The 17,170-nt window shown below is 44.0% G+C and overlaps 1 protein-coding gene across 4 annotated transcripts in view; it reads left to right on the top strand.

Annotated features, from left to right (window-relative positions):
- The window catches only part of PRKCQ (protein kinase C theta), a 65,415-nt gene extending 48,736 nt beyond the window's left edge, over window positions 1-16,679 (top strand). For all 4 annotated transcript variants that reach the window (XM_080394059.1, XM_080394057.1, XM_080394058.1 and 1 more), the window contains exons 16-20: window positions 511-573; window positions 4,084-4,222; window positions 9,428-9,616; window positions 12,764-12,892; window positions 14,251-16,679. In XM_080394059.1, the coding sequence (XP_080250185.1) occupies window positions 511-573; window positions 4,084-4,222; window positions 9,428-9,616; window positions 12,764-12,892; window positions 14,251-14,406 (676 nt within the window). In that variant the 3' untranslated portion in view covers window positions 14,407-16,679. The remainder of the gene's footprint in view (window positions 1-510; window positions 574-4,083; window positions 4,223-9,427; window positions 9,617-12,763; window positions 12,893-14,250) is intronic.
- Window positions 16,680-17,170: the final 491 nt, after the last annotated feature.

Genomic DNA, 17,170 nt, shown 5'->3' with positions numbered 1-17,170 from the left:
CTGTAACTCGTTATTTTAAACACGTAAATAAGGGAGAGGCACAGGCCCTACCTGGTCTGCCTTCCTTGCAACAAAGATCATACCTTGAGGCGAGGCAGGGTGGGCAGTAGGAGCTGGGTGGTGGTTTTTTGGTCCACAGCTGATCTGGAGACATGCTTGGGCACTGAAGGACATGTCCTCATAGTCAGTTACATATCAAAAAAATGCAGCTAGCCATGCCGTGGGGCTTCCAAATTCCTGGAGGTGAGTAGGCTCCAGATCTCTATAATTTTGCAAAGTGGTTTCAGTGGGAGTTGGGCTGCTAGCTGTGTGGCGTGCTTTTGGGGATCTCACATCATCCAGCAATTACCTGTAAAACCCAGTTACCCCAAGCCTTCAGGAGACACTTCAAGCCTTCTGGGAACTTCATGACATTTTGGCTTTGTGGAGACAAAATTTCCATCTTTTGGGATCTAGTTGGAAACGCCTGTGGAGAAGCATCAGTTCTAACATGTGCTTTCTGTCACTTAGGTTTTATGCTGCTGAAATCATATGCGGGCTTCAATTCCTCCATTCCAAGGGCATAATATACAGGTAATTTTATTCTTTAGTGTCTAGTATGCTAAACCATTTCAGCTTTCCCTGCAAGCACTCTAATGGTAACTGAGAGACTGTTGCCAGTGGTATTGCATTTCTATGCAGATTGCCTTTTTACAGAGACTGGCTGTTTTATTTTGAAGAGACAGTGCAGAAAAGGCCGTTTTGAGCCCTTTTTGAGAATCCAGTCCTATTTCAGTTAACATTAAAACAAGTCCTTCGATGCATTTACACCGAGTCATTCATATAGCACCCAGCATAAGCACCCAGTTTAAGCTTTCCGTGTATAAAGGTAAAGTCAAGCTAGCCATGAGAAATTTGGTGTATCTGCTGTGCTGGTTACCCTGGGACAGTGGTAACGAGCTCAGTTCAAGTAACAACAGCAGGGCAACAGTGATATACCTTCATTTTGGAGTTATTAACAGGTCTGCTGTACACAGTTCCATGAGGAGATGGGATTCATCTCACCTACCACCATGAATCTGAACTAGCTGCCCAAGCTCTGCTTGTAGTAAGCAGAGAGGAGGGGGCTTTTTCAGGTTCATCAAACCTGTGTTAGAGTGTGTATGAGAAGTGCCCATTTCTACCAGCAGGCTCTGCAGGGACCCAATGGGAACGAGATGGGACATTGCAGGCAGCTGCCCTCAGGCAGGAGCCCTGTCCCAAAGTTACTGGTATGAACTCACAATGCATCAATCTATCAAATCCCAAGGAGAAGTCCTCCACTGCAAAATTGCCTGTTCCAGCTTCTGCTTGATTTCCGCAGGACCCTCAAAGTTATGCACAGATGCTTTGATCTAATGCACAAGGGGTGTGCTTCAGGCCCATATAAAAGGACAGAGGCAAGAAGGGCTGCAGAAACCAGCCCACAGCCTGCTTTCCCATGGCTGAAAAGAGGAACCGAATTTCTGGGGACTTCTAGTCCAGCTCATCTTCATGGCAAAAGTTAGTTACTACATTGCAGCTTTCTGTAAAAACAGGAAGCAAATAGCTTGTTACAAACAAATGAGAGAGAGCTCGCCAAAGCAGTGTTGTTTGCTGAAACAACGATGAGCTTATTTCAATGTTTGTCATGCAGTGTGAACATTAGAACAAATGCTAAAAGTGAATGGCTTGCTTGTAATACTCTCCCATTAAAACACAAGCTTTGATTCATCTGAACTTGCGTTATTACTCATTATTAGTACTCATGTGGGAGCCATTTATAGTCTTTATTGACTGATGATGGTGATTGCGTGAACATGAGATCAATGTCAATGGCATTAAGCTAAGATGATCTCTGGAGTCTCAGTGAGTTTCTGGCTCTAATTATTGTTCTGGATGACTGAAGGGAAACATTTCCTTAAGTGCCCAAATCACTTAGCCATGTCTGTCATTTTTACTCAGACTTCTCAGAAAAGTTGATTAAAAATATCTGCAGGACATTGTGAGTTCATGGCAGGACTGTTATGCTGACATTTTGTTTATAATTCACATTTTTATTTTAAATTGCTACATCAGTGGTGCGTCATGGTTTGGGACCCATTTCATTGTGAAAGGAGAGATGTTTAGAGTCTGGAGCCTTGGGAAATGTGGGCAAATTGGGATAGCTAGTTATTGGGTAACACGGTGATAGGAGGAAATAGCTCATTCCCAGGAGTCCCTACCACATTGCTTTGGGTATCAAGCTTTGAGAGAAAAGGTTTAACCAATTCCACTCTTTTTTCCTTTTTTCACGGAAGACTGACAACAAGGTCAGTTGAGAACACACAGCCATCAGTATCTCAGTCAGAGCCAACTTAAGCACTTTAGGAAAGTGAAAAAAATCATTTTTGAAACTACATGATTTGTGATGTAATAAGAATAATGAATCCAGCTGTTCCGTCTCATGCACCCACATTTGGAAATGTTGGCTTAAATTTTAATGAATGAGCTGAGGCGTTTTTGGCAGAAACTCCAACCCCTGGAGCTAATGAGTTTGAGACTCATCAAAATAATGAAAGCGAACTGTAGGTGATGGGTTTTTTGTTTTACTTCGATCTACCAGATGAATAAAAGCAGTGCTGACAGCCAGAGATTGATCTCAATGGTGTAACTAAAATAAGTCATTCCAGCTGGAAATTGTGACAACATAAATGTCTGCCACTTGGAAGGCACATGTCCTGGCTGTCTCTATATTTCTTTTTGATTGATGACTCCCACTTTTTCTTGGGTCATATTCTAGCAGCAGTGAACAATTCCCCCTGACAACAATTTAGTGTGTAGGCACTACGAGGTCCTCCACCCTGACCAGCACCCGGCCAAAGCAAGATGAGGAGCTTTGCACAGCGGGAGGCTGGGCAGACATCTCTCCTGCAATTGTAGACAATCATCTCAGGAGTATCATGCATTAGAAATTACCTTCTTTGAGGGATTCAAAGTCATTGCTGAAAAAAGCGCATTGTAAAACAGTTGTCACCGGGAGGGTAGCTATATAGTAGCCTCATGGTTAGGACTCTTGCCTGAGATGTGGAATATGTGTGTAGGCAGAGGCTGGAAAAGACGAGCTATATCCTCAGCTGTGGGCACAGGTAAATGTTGTGTCTGGGTGCTTTGGGAGCCCTGAGAAGGAGCAGTGATTTATAGTACAGGATAGGCAGTGCAGGAACCTGGGTGCTCTGAGACCAGGTAACCCAGATTGTACTTACATCCCAGGTGAAGTGCAGCATCACTGATCCAAATATCTCCCTGAGTCATTATTTCAAAGAAAACCAAAACTTTTAGGTAAGATATAAAAAATATAACACAGAAGTCACGACAGCCTTCCTTTCTTTCTGCCTTTTTCTTTCTTTCTTTACATGTTTTTCTCACCTTTCAGAGGTTATTCCCACATGAGGACCTCTTTGTTCATTCTGAATGGCCATGATTCATCAGCTCACTCACTTTTATTTCATCCTCTGTGCATTTATTTTTCTCTCACTGGGTTCTTTGCTTCCTACAGTAGCTCAGAGCCTGAAACCTCTGACAACAGCTTGGCAGCTATGTGTGAAGGGCTTTGTAAATCCCCAGGGCTCAGATAGTGCAGTCCAGCAGTGAAAAGGTGGTGGGTGTTCTGCTGAGGTCTGGGATTGAGCTTGCACTGGGAGATCTGGCAGCAGCTTCAGAGAGAGTACTGAGACTCCCAGGGAAGGAGAAAGTAAACATTAGCTGATCGCTTCTTGCTCACCATCTCCAGGTTGTTAGGGCAGAAGCACCAGCTGGTGCACAGCCCTTTTTGGCTTCACTATTCTGCATTCTCCAATGAGGCAGCTTTTAGAAGATGACTTGGTTAAAGTCTTCTCTAGCAAATGAATCAGTGCTGGGACAGGAAGAATGAGGAAGAGTGATATTAAAGCCCAGGAGAGCAGCTCCTCATTTGGCCCACAGCCTTCATTTCTAATTGCAACGTATAGGTGCTACTTAGAGGCAGATAGCAAGTAAGCGTAACTGCTGAATTAACTTGTGCGGTTCTGTAACAGTTTAAAAGAGTTTCCTTCTCTTCCTCCACAGAGACCTGAAGCTAGACAACGTCCTCTTGGACAATGAGGGGCACATCAAAATTGCTGACTTTGGGATGTGCAAGGAGAACATGTTTGGAGATGCGAAGACAAGTACTTTCTGTGGGACTCCTGACTACATCGCTCCTGAGGTAGGTGTGGGGTCCAGGGAGGTCAGCAAGCTGCTGTGGGACAAATAATGTGTCTTAAGACATGACTGTCAGTCACTGGTGGAGGGTGCAAGGAATAATAACCTGCTTTAGAGCAAGTTGCAGGCTATAAACTGGATTTCAGTTTGACTAAGAGTGTGCATTGCTGTCTGGCATTGTATATTTTTGTGTCTAGTTCATTTTTTGTGCAAATGGGCCTGGGAAGCAAGTGGTGCTTGTCTTAACTAAGAAACAGAATGCTTAATGGAAATCCAGTTTGAGCCATGGAAGAAGAAGCTCCAAGAGGTAGGTTCTGAAATTCAGGGATAGAAACAGTATGAGGAATGGGAAACATGTTCCCTGGCTAGTTAACAGTAGGCTTCCACGGATGTACAAGCTCCTTGTTAGCTGGTAGGGAGCTATGGGCACATCTAAAGGATGATATTCATCAAAAACTAAGAGAAAAAATAGAGAAAGTGGGTCAAAATGCCCACCTGAAGCTGATTTTCCCTCCTCATTGATTAACCACCTTTTAGATAAAGATGCTGGGTCCATGATAAAGCAGAGATTGGGGTTCGCATTCCCTCTGAGAATGTGCTTTAACGGAGATGGCACCCACAAGCTTGTACTTCTCTTTTACTCAGACAGGTTCTTAGCTGGCTGCAAACACAGTCTGCATCCCAACCATCCCCCCCACCCCGAGATGAGTAAGGCACTCTGTGCTCTGAAAGGGCTCTGCCGTCAAAGGCATAACCTTAAAACTGAGCACAGGTTTGAATGTCTGTCTAGTTAAAAAAACAACCGAAAGCTGCTTGTAAAAGGGATGGAGATGCCTGGACACATAAACATGAGAGTGGTCGTGCATCCTGACTTTTCCTTTCTAAATGCCAGCAGTCAGAGGAAAGGTGTTGCTGTCTGGAAGACAGCTGGGACCCAACCTCCTGACTCCAGGCTCTGGACTACCTGCTTCTCTTCTTTGGCTGGGCACAGTGCCAGAGCACCTCATGTCACTGCATCAATCCATCCCTGGAAGACGTGCCTCCACAAATTGCTCTCTGGTGAAGGAGGCTCTAAAACTAGAGATGATGGACTTGTATCAGAGCCAGGCTGTGCCTGAGCTACCAAGGGCAAGGCAGGGGCTTGTAGCTTGTGTTAAGGTTCTGCTCTGTCCCCTTGACTCAGGAAGGCTGGGGCTTGCATGGAGACAAGCTCCGGGCTCCATGCGAAAACATACCAGCAGCTCCTCTTCTCCTTCTGCAGCTGGAATCTACTGATACTCGGTGGCAAAAAGCTGAAGGAACCTGGCCTCCATGTGTCCATGCAATAAATCTGTGTGGTCACAGGCACCAGCCTCCAGTTTGCCCATAGCAAGATCCTTTGTCCTTCCCCTTACTTCTTTCCAGTTTTCCCCAGACAGAAACTTGTTCTTTTTTTTTCCTTTTTTTTTTTTTTTTTTTTTTTTTTCCCTAGTAAATTTAGATATTTTGGACTAGATCTCTCCAGAAAAGAGAAAGCTCCCTTAACCAGGTGACTTCACAAAATGATCAATCCTGCTATGGAGAGGCTTTGACTAATTAGGTGACAAATTGGGGCCAAATAAAACATTTTTCAGCTCAGAGAAGAACCTACGAGTCATTCATGCATCACGTCCAACATCACTCTGAAATCCATTTATTTGCCCTTCAAGATCCCATTTCCTGATTTTAGTGTTTTCATGATGGATATTGGTACTTTCCAAACAGCTTTTAAAGCTTTTGGTTTTTTCCCCTCCACTATAATTCATTGATCTTTTACTGTGTACCAAGGGCTCAATTCTGGTCTAGATTACACCACAGCTGACACAAGGGCTGGTCTCTTCAAATCAATTGGATTTGTATTGCCTAAGATCAGGTGTAAGTGTGCTCTGCCATCAAGCTGCAATTGTCTTTTATTCCACTTCAATATGCTTTTATTAAAAATTAAAAAAAGCTGTTTTCTGATCAAAAAAAAAGAGCACCAAGTGATAATCCGTTATCTATGATTTTACTTCATATAAAAGAGAAAGACTAAAATAGTTCAGAGTTTTATTTCTGCACCATCATTTATTTTAGAGATTCAACGAGTGCATATAAACCATTTTACCTCTAAATTGAAACCACTGCTAGAGTTTATGGATCATGTCTCTCGCCAGAGGCAGGAGCACTGGACTTTTTGTCAGTGTTTCAATGCACCTGCTAGGACTGTAATTTGTTACAGACCCAGCACCTTGGCTACAGCCATGCAAATAAGGGGGCTTTGGGTCAGTAGACAAGCAGGTTTTTTATTTCAAAAAATATTTGACAAGATAAAAAAAAAAGATTTAACCTGAAATGAAGTTGCTGAGTTTATTTTTTCCAGAGAATTGCAAAGCTAATAAATCTTTTCTTTGACTGTCATAAAACATTTAATTTCAATTTCCAGGCATTTTGTACTTAAAAAGGTAAAGCCTTATAAAAATAATGTGTCTTTTCAGAGGGAAAGGTTGGGATTATTTTCTTTATAAGTGATCCAGAAGAAATATATTAGGGAGTCTTGCTGATTCCTTTTTTTGGCTCTGAGTGAAACACATTGCATGTATTGCATCTTACATTCAAACAGCTTTTTTGTCCTTTTTGCATCTCCTTTTCTGGCATTTTCAGAGACAGATGTCTTAGCCGTGAGAACTCTACAGCAGCTTGGGTTTAGAATTCTGACATTAAAGTGCTGCTTTGCTAGATGCCACAGGTACATCAGAGGGGGATACTTCTCACCTAATGTGAGAAAATTAATCTAAAAATGAAGGATTAGGTGGTACTTTATACTGTTGTAGAAGGACAAGCATCCCAGAAGACAAGTCATCCCTTCCCATCTTAGGCGTGTAAGTTAGTTAAATCACCGTTTTCTCACCATTGACTACAGAGAGATTCTGGATAACTAAATTAATAAGACACATAACTTTTAGGGAATAAAATTAATCTGAGTCCAAGTGGCAATTTACAAGCAATACATCATAGAACCGTAGAATCATTTAGGTTGGAAAAGACCTTTAAGATCATTGAGGCTGCCAAGTCCATGACTAAACCACATCCCTAAGTGCCACGTCTACACGTTTTTTAAACACCTCCAGGGATGGTGACTCAACCACTTCCCTGGGCAGCCTGTTCCAATGTTTGATAACCCTTTCAGTGAAGAAATTTCTCCTCATCATAGAATCACAGAATGGTTTGGGTTGGAAAGGACCTTAAAAATCATCTAGTCCCACCCCCGTGCCACGAGCAGGGACACCTTCCACCAGCCCAGGTTGCTCCCAGCCCCGTCCAGTCGGGTCTTGAGCACCCCCAGGGATGGGGCACCCACAGCTGCTCTGGGCAGCCTCTGCCAGTGCCTCACCGCCCTCACAGGGAAGAATTTCTTCCTAATATCTAGTCTAAATCTCCCCTCTTTCAGTTTAAAGCCATTACCCCTTGTCCTAACACTAGATGCAATATCCCACCTAAACCTCCCCCGGCACAACGTGAGGCCGGTTCCCCGTGTCCTGGCGCTTGTTCCCTGGGAGCAGAGACCGACCCCCCCTGCCTACAGCCGCTGCCAGGCAGCTGTAGGGAGCCACCAGGTGCCCCTGAGCCCCCCCTCTCCAGGCTGACCCCCCCAGCTCCCCCCGCCGCCCCCCCCAGCCCCTGCCCCAGCCCCTGCCCGGCTCTGGACACGCTCCAGCCCCTCTGCGTCCCCCCTGCCCTGAGGGGCCCGACCCTGAGCCCAGGCCCCGCGGGGCGGCCGCAGCGGTGCCCAGCACAGGGGGACGGGCACTGCCCCGGCCCTGCCGGCCACAGCGCTTCTGACAGCGGCCAGGGCGCTGCTGGCCCCCTTGGCCACCTGCATCAAGGTGAAGATGAAGTATGAAAACAGTCAAGAAATTACTCACCCATTTCTACTATACCTCAGAGCTAGCACTAAAGATCGCCTCTCTAAATCATACTTTTTCAGCTATCAGCAGTTTCATATGTACTGATCTGGATAGCTGTTTTCACTGGCATTAAGCCAGGACTTGTCACTGATGCCTACACCGTAGCTCCAGCATAGGCGATCACATTGTAACCAAGCTGTGGCCTCAAGACTAAGGACTGTGCCTTAATATGAACTATTGCCCTCTCCAGCTCTAAAATAATAAGGATCCTACACATCATAGTCATTGCAAGTACCTTTAGGCATCCACAATATAAATATCTGTACATCAGCAAGTTGTCTAGGCTTCTTGATAACCAAAGGAGACAAATGGGGGGCTGTATTTTGCAGCAGGTGGATATTTAGCTGGATGTCTAAAATTGGACTAATTCTCTTTCTTAACTACAAAATGAGCTAATGATAACTGGTTCAGCTCTAGGTATCTCCGTAACAGATAGTTAAAGGCAGGTGAGATTAATTTTTCTTCCCCAGAGGGGAAGTTTGAGAACTTGGTGGTGTCTGGCCAAGTTTGTTGGGGAAGAAAATGCCACCTCCCTTCTTAGGGGAGGTTATCACTCTAGCTCACGCCCCCTGGCCCCCACACACTTGATGTCTGGATGTAGTCTTCACTTTATAGCTGACACAGAAAGGCACAAGCCAGTGGACTGACCGAGGACAAATTCCCATCGCTCCACCTATAACTCAGTTCGTCTCAAAAGGACAGATCAGTAATTGCTTTCTCATCTTTTTCCTGGAGCAGGTTTTGCTGGGATAGATCCACACCATTTCTACTGACTGATAGTCCTAAAGTACCCTTACACTGCCACTTTTGTAATTTTAAAATATAGCTTGTGTGAGTTAAATCAGTCCCAAAATGCTAATGCATAGCCATTTGTCTTCTTGGACTTCACAGACCTGATCTGAACCCTTGGGATAACTTGGAGACCAGGCAAGAGATGACTTGTGTCACTTTTTATGTTTGAGATCTCTCTGGTAGCCAAGGAATTGTTCAAGTAACTTAAGAGTTATATGCAACCTGTTATGTGCAGTGCGAAGGACTGTTTTGGCACCCAGGTGGGGCTGTGACTTGGACCTCGTCGACCCACTGGCAGATGCTCTGGCTCATGCTGCAGGCGGAGGGAAGCACCTCTGCCACCCCACTCAGTGCAAAGGGGAGCTACTGAAAATTCAGCGGCTGCCCACCCTTCTGAGGTTGAAATACTCATGACAGACATTGTGCATCTGTCTTTGTCACTCCTCTTTGGGCAGATATTGCTGGGGCAGAAGTACAACACCTCTGTTGACTGGTGGTCCTTTGGTGTCCTCCTGTACGAGATGCTTATTGGCCAATCTCCTTTCCATGGCCAAGATGAGGAGGAGCTTTTCCAGTCTATCCGTATGGATAACCCATTCTACCCTCGCTGGCTTGACAAGGATGCAAAGGACATTTTGGTGAAGGTAAGAATTACTACACATCGAATTAAAGTCTTTTTGCCAGAACTGTGATTTTTGATTTGTGCATCTTCAGCTGTTGTTCAGAGAAACAAATTTAGTGTGATAGGACCAGAGAGTCACTTCCTTGTCTGTGGACCTCAAAGCACATCTGACCTGTCATAAGGCCATCTTTGTGTCTTCCTTCTGAGTTGTGATGATGGCTCCTCACATCCAGTAAGTAGGATCACAGGGTATCAGATACCAGCAGAGATCAGTTGAGCGCAGAGCATTCCCTAAGGTGCAGGGCATGTTAACTCCTGGAAGAGATGTTCTGCCAGGCTTCGAACTAAGGGTTACAGCGACTTCTTTGATAATTATGGCTTTGAAGCACTTCTTGTGCCTCAGAGATACGAGGACATCTAGGGTAGATGGCTTTGGTGTTCAGCTTGATTTTCAGTAGAGAATATTTTGCATCTTTGCACTGTGCTAAAGAGCATGAAAACAAAGCCTAAGCTGTGGCCTGAAGTGGTGGAGCTACTCAAGGTAGTAGCACCATGTCATCTGGATTTTTGGCCCTTTGAACCTCCTGCATAGCATCCTTTCTGAGTGGAGAACTTTTCTGTTTCCCTCTAACAGGCATACTCCTCGTCTTTTAAAGTCCCTTCTGCTGACTTTTTTCATTGCCTGCTCTCAGCCCTATGCTGTTTAGTGTGGTAGCCTTTTTGGCTTGGGATGAGAATTATTCTAGAGTTGCAAGATGAAGATGCAGTGTAGTCACAACTTGTAGAGGAATGAAGCTGGGTTAATTAACATTGACAATATACAGCTGTGGGCTGGCTTCATGGGCAGTGGGCTGGCTGATGTGGGTAAGGTGCAGCTGTGGGTGGTTCCTGCTAAGTAGTTAAATAGCTCTAAGGGGTATGAGAGGGGAGCAGTCAATGAAGAGAGACCTGGAAGAAGCAGAGGGAGGAGAGAGAGTGCCTTGGGTGGAGGAGAGACAAGGAGAAGGATGCAGCAGAGGGACTGGCCTGAAGAGGCTGAAGAAACAGCACAGGCAGTAGATGAACCTTTGAAACCTGGTGGGGGGTTGGTGGCTGTGCCCCGGCAAGGCACAGGAGCTACTTACTGAAGCTAACCTGGTATAGGGTGGTAAAAGCCTTGTTGCAGCATAATAGTTTTGAGACTGTTGTGAAAACAGCTAGTTTAACAAGTTACCTCCCTTCATCTCGGCTTTGGTCTGACATTGAACATGACCTAAGCTAAGGCATTTTAACTTGAGATGGAGCATGGTGAGAAAGCATATACAGAGGCTTATAGTGCCTTAGCTGATGTGAGGTAACTTGTTCATCACAAGATTTTAGTCATATTTGACCTACAGTCCCTACCTTGACTTTTGCGTTTACAAAGTGACAGCACAACATAACAACATTCCACTACAAAAACATGGAGAACAGAAGATTATTTTTAGCATCTGTGCAGTGGAGCTCAGATGTTTAGGTATCACTATAAAATGGTAATGATGAAAACTATCAAAAGCAGTTGTTCAGGAAGATGTACCATAGCTGACTGAGATCTTGAACATCTATTTCTGGGACATACACTGTCATCTTTCTGCACAAACAACCTGTACTTGTGTCAGAATTAGAGGTAGCAATCATCTTTATACCAACAAAAAAAACTTCCTTGCTTAGGGGGAAAAAAAAAAAAAGAATTTCTACTTTACGGGTTATTGTCATTGCCACTGACTCTGGGTAATTACATACTGCAGCCTGCCTAATGCCTGTATTATCAGCACAGAATGTAACCTTTGGATTCTGCTTTGCTGTGTAATCAGTAATCTGTAGGACACCAGTTTTTCCTGCAGTGTTCACTAAAACCCAATGCCTGGATTTTTTTCAAACAGGCCCTCAGTGGTCTATACATCAGATTCTTTTGCGGTCACTTTTAGCATTAGATATTTTTATTTGTTCTTCGCTGAGTGGTATCTATCTTATGCTACTGTTGGCTGAACAGAGTAGCAAGAAACTTCTACTATATGTAACCCAAGTCCGTTTTGAGATGACCTCCAACAGTAAAGTGATTTTGAAAATTTGCCCTTACCTCTGCAGTAGGACATATCAGCTGTATTCAGGTTGCCTGCTATCACATGTTGCCACTCTATCTCCCCGTTGACTTTAGAGGGACCTAGGATCTGGTCCTCTATGGGCCAGCTGGCCTGGAGGTTCCAGATACTTTACTGCAGATGTAAAGATGAATTTAAAACCATCCACACCCATCATTACAGCAATACTTCAGCAATGCATCCTGCTCGTGAATGCTGAGAGGAGCTCTGAAGCATTCAGTGTTCCTGAAACTCTCCCCCAGAAACATTTCAGCTGCTTCCAGAGCCAAATGGCTCCTGCATCACCACAAAAAACATGTATGACAAAATGGGCTGTGTTTACACTACATAAGATATACATACATGAAGAGTGGGCTTAGACCTGCATGTAGCCGATGGGGGAAATAAATGCCCCCACTTCTAGCTTTTCCCCCATCTTCAGCACAATTAGTCATCCACAGGACTTGTAGCCTGCCATGTGCAGCAAACACAAGCTATATGAATTGGGAGTCTTTTGGCAAAGTAGATCGTTGTCAGTATCTGAGCTCAACAGTGGAAAGAAGCAAGCACTCCTTTATCTCATCTTTAAGTGTGTAAAGGAGGTCAGATGATTTGCACCTGAGGTGACTGGTTTTTCTCTATTAATTATAAAGGGTCAAATACTGACACTCCAAGTGTCCAGAGGTATAGCAGGCTAGCCTAGTGTTTTCACAAATCTTGCTTATATTTTCTGATTACAAAAAAATTGTCCAGAAAAAAAGCTCACAAGTGCAATCCAGATGTTTCACCTGTATTTGCATGCTCAGACACGTTATGTTGTTGCCCCTGTAGCAAATTGTCCTCTCTCTCCTGCAAAGGCAAAATATGACCAAGGTCTCTCAGTTTTGGCATGTTAAGCTAAGAATCCAAACTGGTTCCCCAATCAGAAATTTATTATGGTAGAAGAGTCTTCACACCCTCACCAACCATGTTTGAGTTAAATGTTTAAGACCCTATCTGGTAGGACTGTCCTCATGAATACACTGTTACTGACAAAAGGCTAAGGCGTTTCTCTTTCTCCAATATTCAAGCTTTTTGTGAGAGAACCTGAGAGGAGACTAGGAGCAAGAGGGAACATCCGCCAGCATGCCTTTTTCCGGGAAATAAACTGGGAAGCTTTAGAGGAAAGAAGGATGGAGCCTCCTTTCAAACCAAGAGTGGTAAGGATGCACTTTCTTTCAATTCCACCCATCTCATGTCTTTCTTCCCTGAATCATTCATTTCTAAAATATCTAAACCTTCCAGCACTCATTCGCAATAAACCAAAGCCAAGATCCACAGTAATGTTATAAACCCATCGATTTAGGGGCAGTGTCTAAAATCTTTAGACATGTGTCTTCAATGTCAGAGACCTCAAATCCTGTTTAGATTCACAGAGTCAGCATGTTAAAGGTGGATAAATGTCTGCTTCATACTGGAACTGACAGTTTTAGGCAGTAAGAGAAGACTTTCAAAATGCCCTTAAACGTTCAGGGTTATCTTCTGGAGTTGCTCTGCACATGCACTATCTCTGTTGAAAAGTAGATGGAGGAACTTGGTCTTGGGCAGTCAGAATGCAAAGTGTTGACTCTCACTTACAAGTCCAAATGCAGATTAAATTGTTAACAAGATGTCTGGCATGTTGTGTACATCAGATACAGGCAGCTAAAACCACCTACAATTTGGATCTATCACAGCCTCACTCACTTTACAGTTGTTGGAAAGATAATTGTGAATTAATATATATTAAGTCTATTGGCTATATCAGTCTATTGGCTGGACTGCCCGAGCTGATCATCACGACTACTTTGTGATGGCTATAAGCCAAGGTATGGCATGGCCACACCTGAGAAACCATAGATTACTCATTACCTTCTCAGTTACCATAGCAGAGGTCTGGATGCCACCTAAAACACCTTTCCTTAACCACGTAAGTACAGCCCATTCTGTAGGGTTTATCTTTCATTGCACTGCAGAAGGTCAAGAAGGAAAAGTTCAGGTAACCAGATGGTTGGCTAAGTCAGTTGGCTAATAACAGACCTATTAAATTATTAAATTCCTATTAATAACAATAATATAATTTGATTTAGTTGCTAAGTTCATCATACTTTCATTTTACTGTCCTTCACAAGTGTTATTAAATTGTGGGATCCAGTCTGCCATGTTACAAAGCTGTAATATCCTTGCCTGGCAGAATTCATGGATCACAGGATCAGTGCCTCCTATATAATATTAATTCCCATTATTACTTCAATAGGGTGGTAATAAGCAATTGATTAGCACTGGCTGCTGGATATTAAGAGCTCAGATGGAAGTTTACTGCTGTTTGACATGTTACTGTACATCATTTGGGCTGGAGTAACTAATCATTCTGCAAAAGGCCAAGAGCAAATGCATTGAAATTTCCCTGGCTGAGCTGAGCTTGCTCCCAATTAGTTGAGCTGAGCCCATAGGAAGCAGCCTGATAAGACCAGTACCGTTGTAATGAAGATCTGAATATTAATGGTTTGACACCAATATTTTTTTTCTTTTTTTGAAGAAATCTCCAAGTGACTGTAGCAACTTTGACAAGGAATTTCTAAATGAAAAACCCAGACTGTCCTGTGCTGACAGAGCACTGATTAACAGCATGGACCAAAATATGTTCAGCAACTTTTCTTTTGTGAACCCTAAAATGGAGAAAATATTTTCCTGAGATCTGCCTTACTGAAGAAATTCTCTGTAATGGTTTAAGTAACACTTTGTCAGCTGAAGACTGTGCATTGTTATTTTTATCATGAACCATCGAGAAAACACCTCAGTGAAAGTTTTTGCTGTGCCTGGAAGCTTCCAGCTTATTCCAGTCTGTAGCAGATGACAGCCATTCTTCATTAATGATGAAGTTTCTTTATGGTATCGTTTGGTCTCTCTTCTCTCTTTTCCCAATGTTCTTGAAGTTGAGAGCATCTGAAAATGAGGAGGTGCCAAAACCCGTTCCCCACTACTTGTACGCACAGCCACTGGGTTTCTCTGTAAGAAAAAACAGGTATATTTGAGTTTCTGGTGATGTCAGTGCCCATTTCTGCAATTCTCAACTAGGCCCAACTTCTTCCAAAGAAAAGTGGTTTGCTCAGGGCCTGAGAGTATCTAGGAAGACTTCAGGCTGGATGCTTTGGTAAGCTCCACTTGTACATGTGCAGAATCGTGCATGTGTGCAGATTTGAAGAAGCAATTTTACTCCCTACACACTTTAAAAATAATGTTCACAGGTGTTAGAATTCAATTTTGCTCTGCTGGGACAAAGAGGCTTTGCAGGTGTCCATTCCAACATACATGCATCTCAATCAGAGGGAATGGAGATGAGGACTCCACCCCAAAGGAGGATTGTTGCCATGACAGGTGTCAAGATCAAGACAGAAAACCAGTGGTTTACACTTAGTACTCGAGCAGGAAGGATGGGGAGTTGCAGCCCAACAGAAAGCCTCAAGAACCCCTGTTCTAAAGCTTTAACTGTCCTCACATGTGCCATATTCAAAGCAAAATCTGGACTGGGCTTTCTAGAGTTTTATCCTAAAAACACATGAGAAAGGTGGAAGAGGTTTCCTCAAGCCATTGTTTAAGTGTCGTGACGCAGGCCTTCCAGTCACAGCAGTGGCATGCTTTACTTGCAGGGTAGTAATCAGTCCTTGCAAAGGCTTATAGACTTCCTATTGCTCTAAATTATGACCCAGCTCTTTGGCACGCATGGTGGACATCGGTCAACAAGCTGCACCCAACAGTCACAGGGCAGCACAGCACATCAAGTGAGGGTGGTCCTCTCCTTCACCATCTGTGACATTTTGCTGTGTGTTCTATCCCTTTGCAGTCTGTGGAAATGTAGATGGGTTTGAAAAAAGTATTTTCTATGATCCTTTCATCACAGTTTAAACAAAGACACACTGTTTTCTGAGGGTGGGGAGATGTAGAACTGCCCAGTTACTGCTTGTCACCGAGATACCAGTTAAATACTGGGTCAAAATTAAGTCAAAACCCAAACAGAGGATTCTGTAACACCTTAGATTTAGGCAGTCACCCAAGTTGGTGTTAGGCTGTAACTGAAGTGTATACATTTGGAGCTTTGTTGCATCAACCCCTCCAGTCCACAGAGAAGAGAAGCTCTAGAAGGTGAGTCACCCAAAAATCAGATTCCTTTCAGAGGTGCCCTTCTGTCTCTGCTGGAGGAGTGCAGCCTTGCAGGCACGGCTGGGATATCGTTGGCAGTGACTGCAGGCACCGAATCCTGCAGGACCAAGAGCAGAAGTGCCTAACATCGACAAGAAAAGCAAAGTGTCCTGAGAAAGGTTGCAGCCCAGTGACTCATGAAATCCTTGTTTGTGCTGTATGAAATGCAGGGGGCATCTGTGCTCACAGTTTGTGCAGCTGGTCATCATGTTTAATTAGAACGGTTAACATTAATTTTTTTAATGCCAGTGCTGTTTGTACAGTTTAATAAAATATTGTGTACAATTGGAAACTCTGAAGTGATTAAATAGGGAGAAAAAACAGAGGTGCTTAGAAAAGCCATTAAAATTGCTCTGTGCTTTCTAAGGAATGTTCCCCAGGGGAATTTCAAGCCATAAATACCCAGGATCAGCAAGTGTTTCAACAACTGTAACTACTCTGCAGATCAGTGTCTAAACCAAGGATTTGGCATTGTGCAAAGGTATCCAAGACAGTAACACGTTCCTTTTCACTGCCAGAGGTGACGTGGCTGTAAATGGGGTCTGGTATCTCAAAGGGGTTGCAAAGCCAGATGTGCGGAGGTGGGTACTATCAGAGGGTGATTCAGACCATCTTCCTTTGACACCTGGAAGAGGCTGGATCAGCCAAGTCCTGGGAGGGCCTGACTGTCCACATGCTATGGATAGGGTCTGGATGGCCTGATCCAGCCTACAGATTGCATTTCTAAGCATTTGAAGATCGGCAGTAAACCACTCTAAATGACTGTTAGAGATGTTTTCTTTGCAATGGCACAGTGGTTTGTGCTTGACACCAATGTAGGGACACCCAAGAGCGTAGACTAAGGAAGGAGGGTGCTGAATCACCTCTTGTGGTAACCTAACTGAAGAACAACAGGGTTTAACGCCTCTCTGACCAGAGGGAGGACTCTCTGCACTCCAGCTGTGGTCCCATACAGCTAAAGCAGGCAAGTCACTTGTAAAGGAGCGTGTTTGAGTAACTGCTAGAGCAGACATGGTGTTAGGCTTACTGTAGGGGTTTTGATGCAAACCACAAGAAGTGCTTGCTTCTCTCTGCAGGTGTCTTCAGCTTAAAAAACAAATTAACTCATAGAGGATGGGGGGGAGGGAGAGGTGTGTATGAGCCGTCATGAATGTGCGTGCTGTGTCTCGCTGGTGCCACAGCCTGAAAACCCTCCCAGCTGTGCCTGTGGTGTGCAAAGAGTGATGTGGCAAGCAGCAAGCATTTTCCTGTGGTGGCAG

Source organism: Falco punctatus (assembly GCF_963210335.1).
Source record: "Falco punctatus genome assembly, chromosome: 6".
In the NCBI taxonomy this organism is placed as follows: Eukaryota; Metazoa; Chordata; class Aves; order Falconiformes; family Falconidae; genus Falco; species Falco punctatus.
The sequence above is the reverse complement of the archived record's forward strand: the minus strand, read 5'-3'. Positions and strand labels throughout refer to the sequence as shown.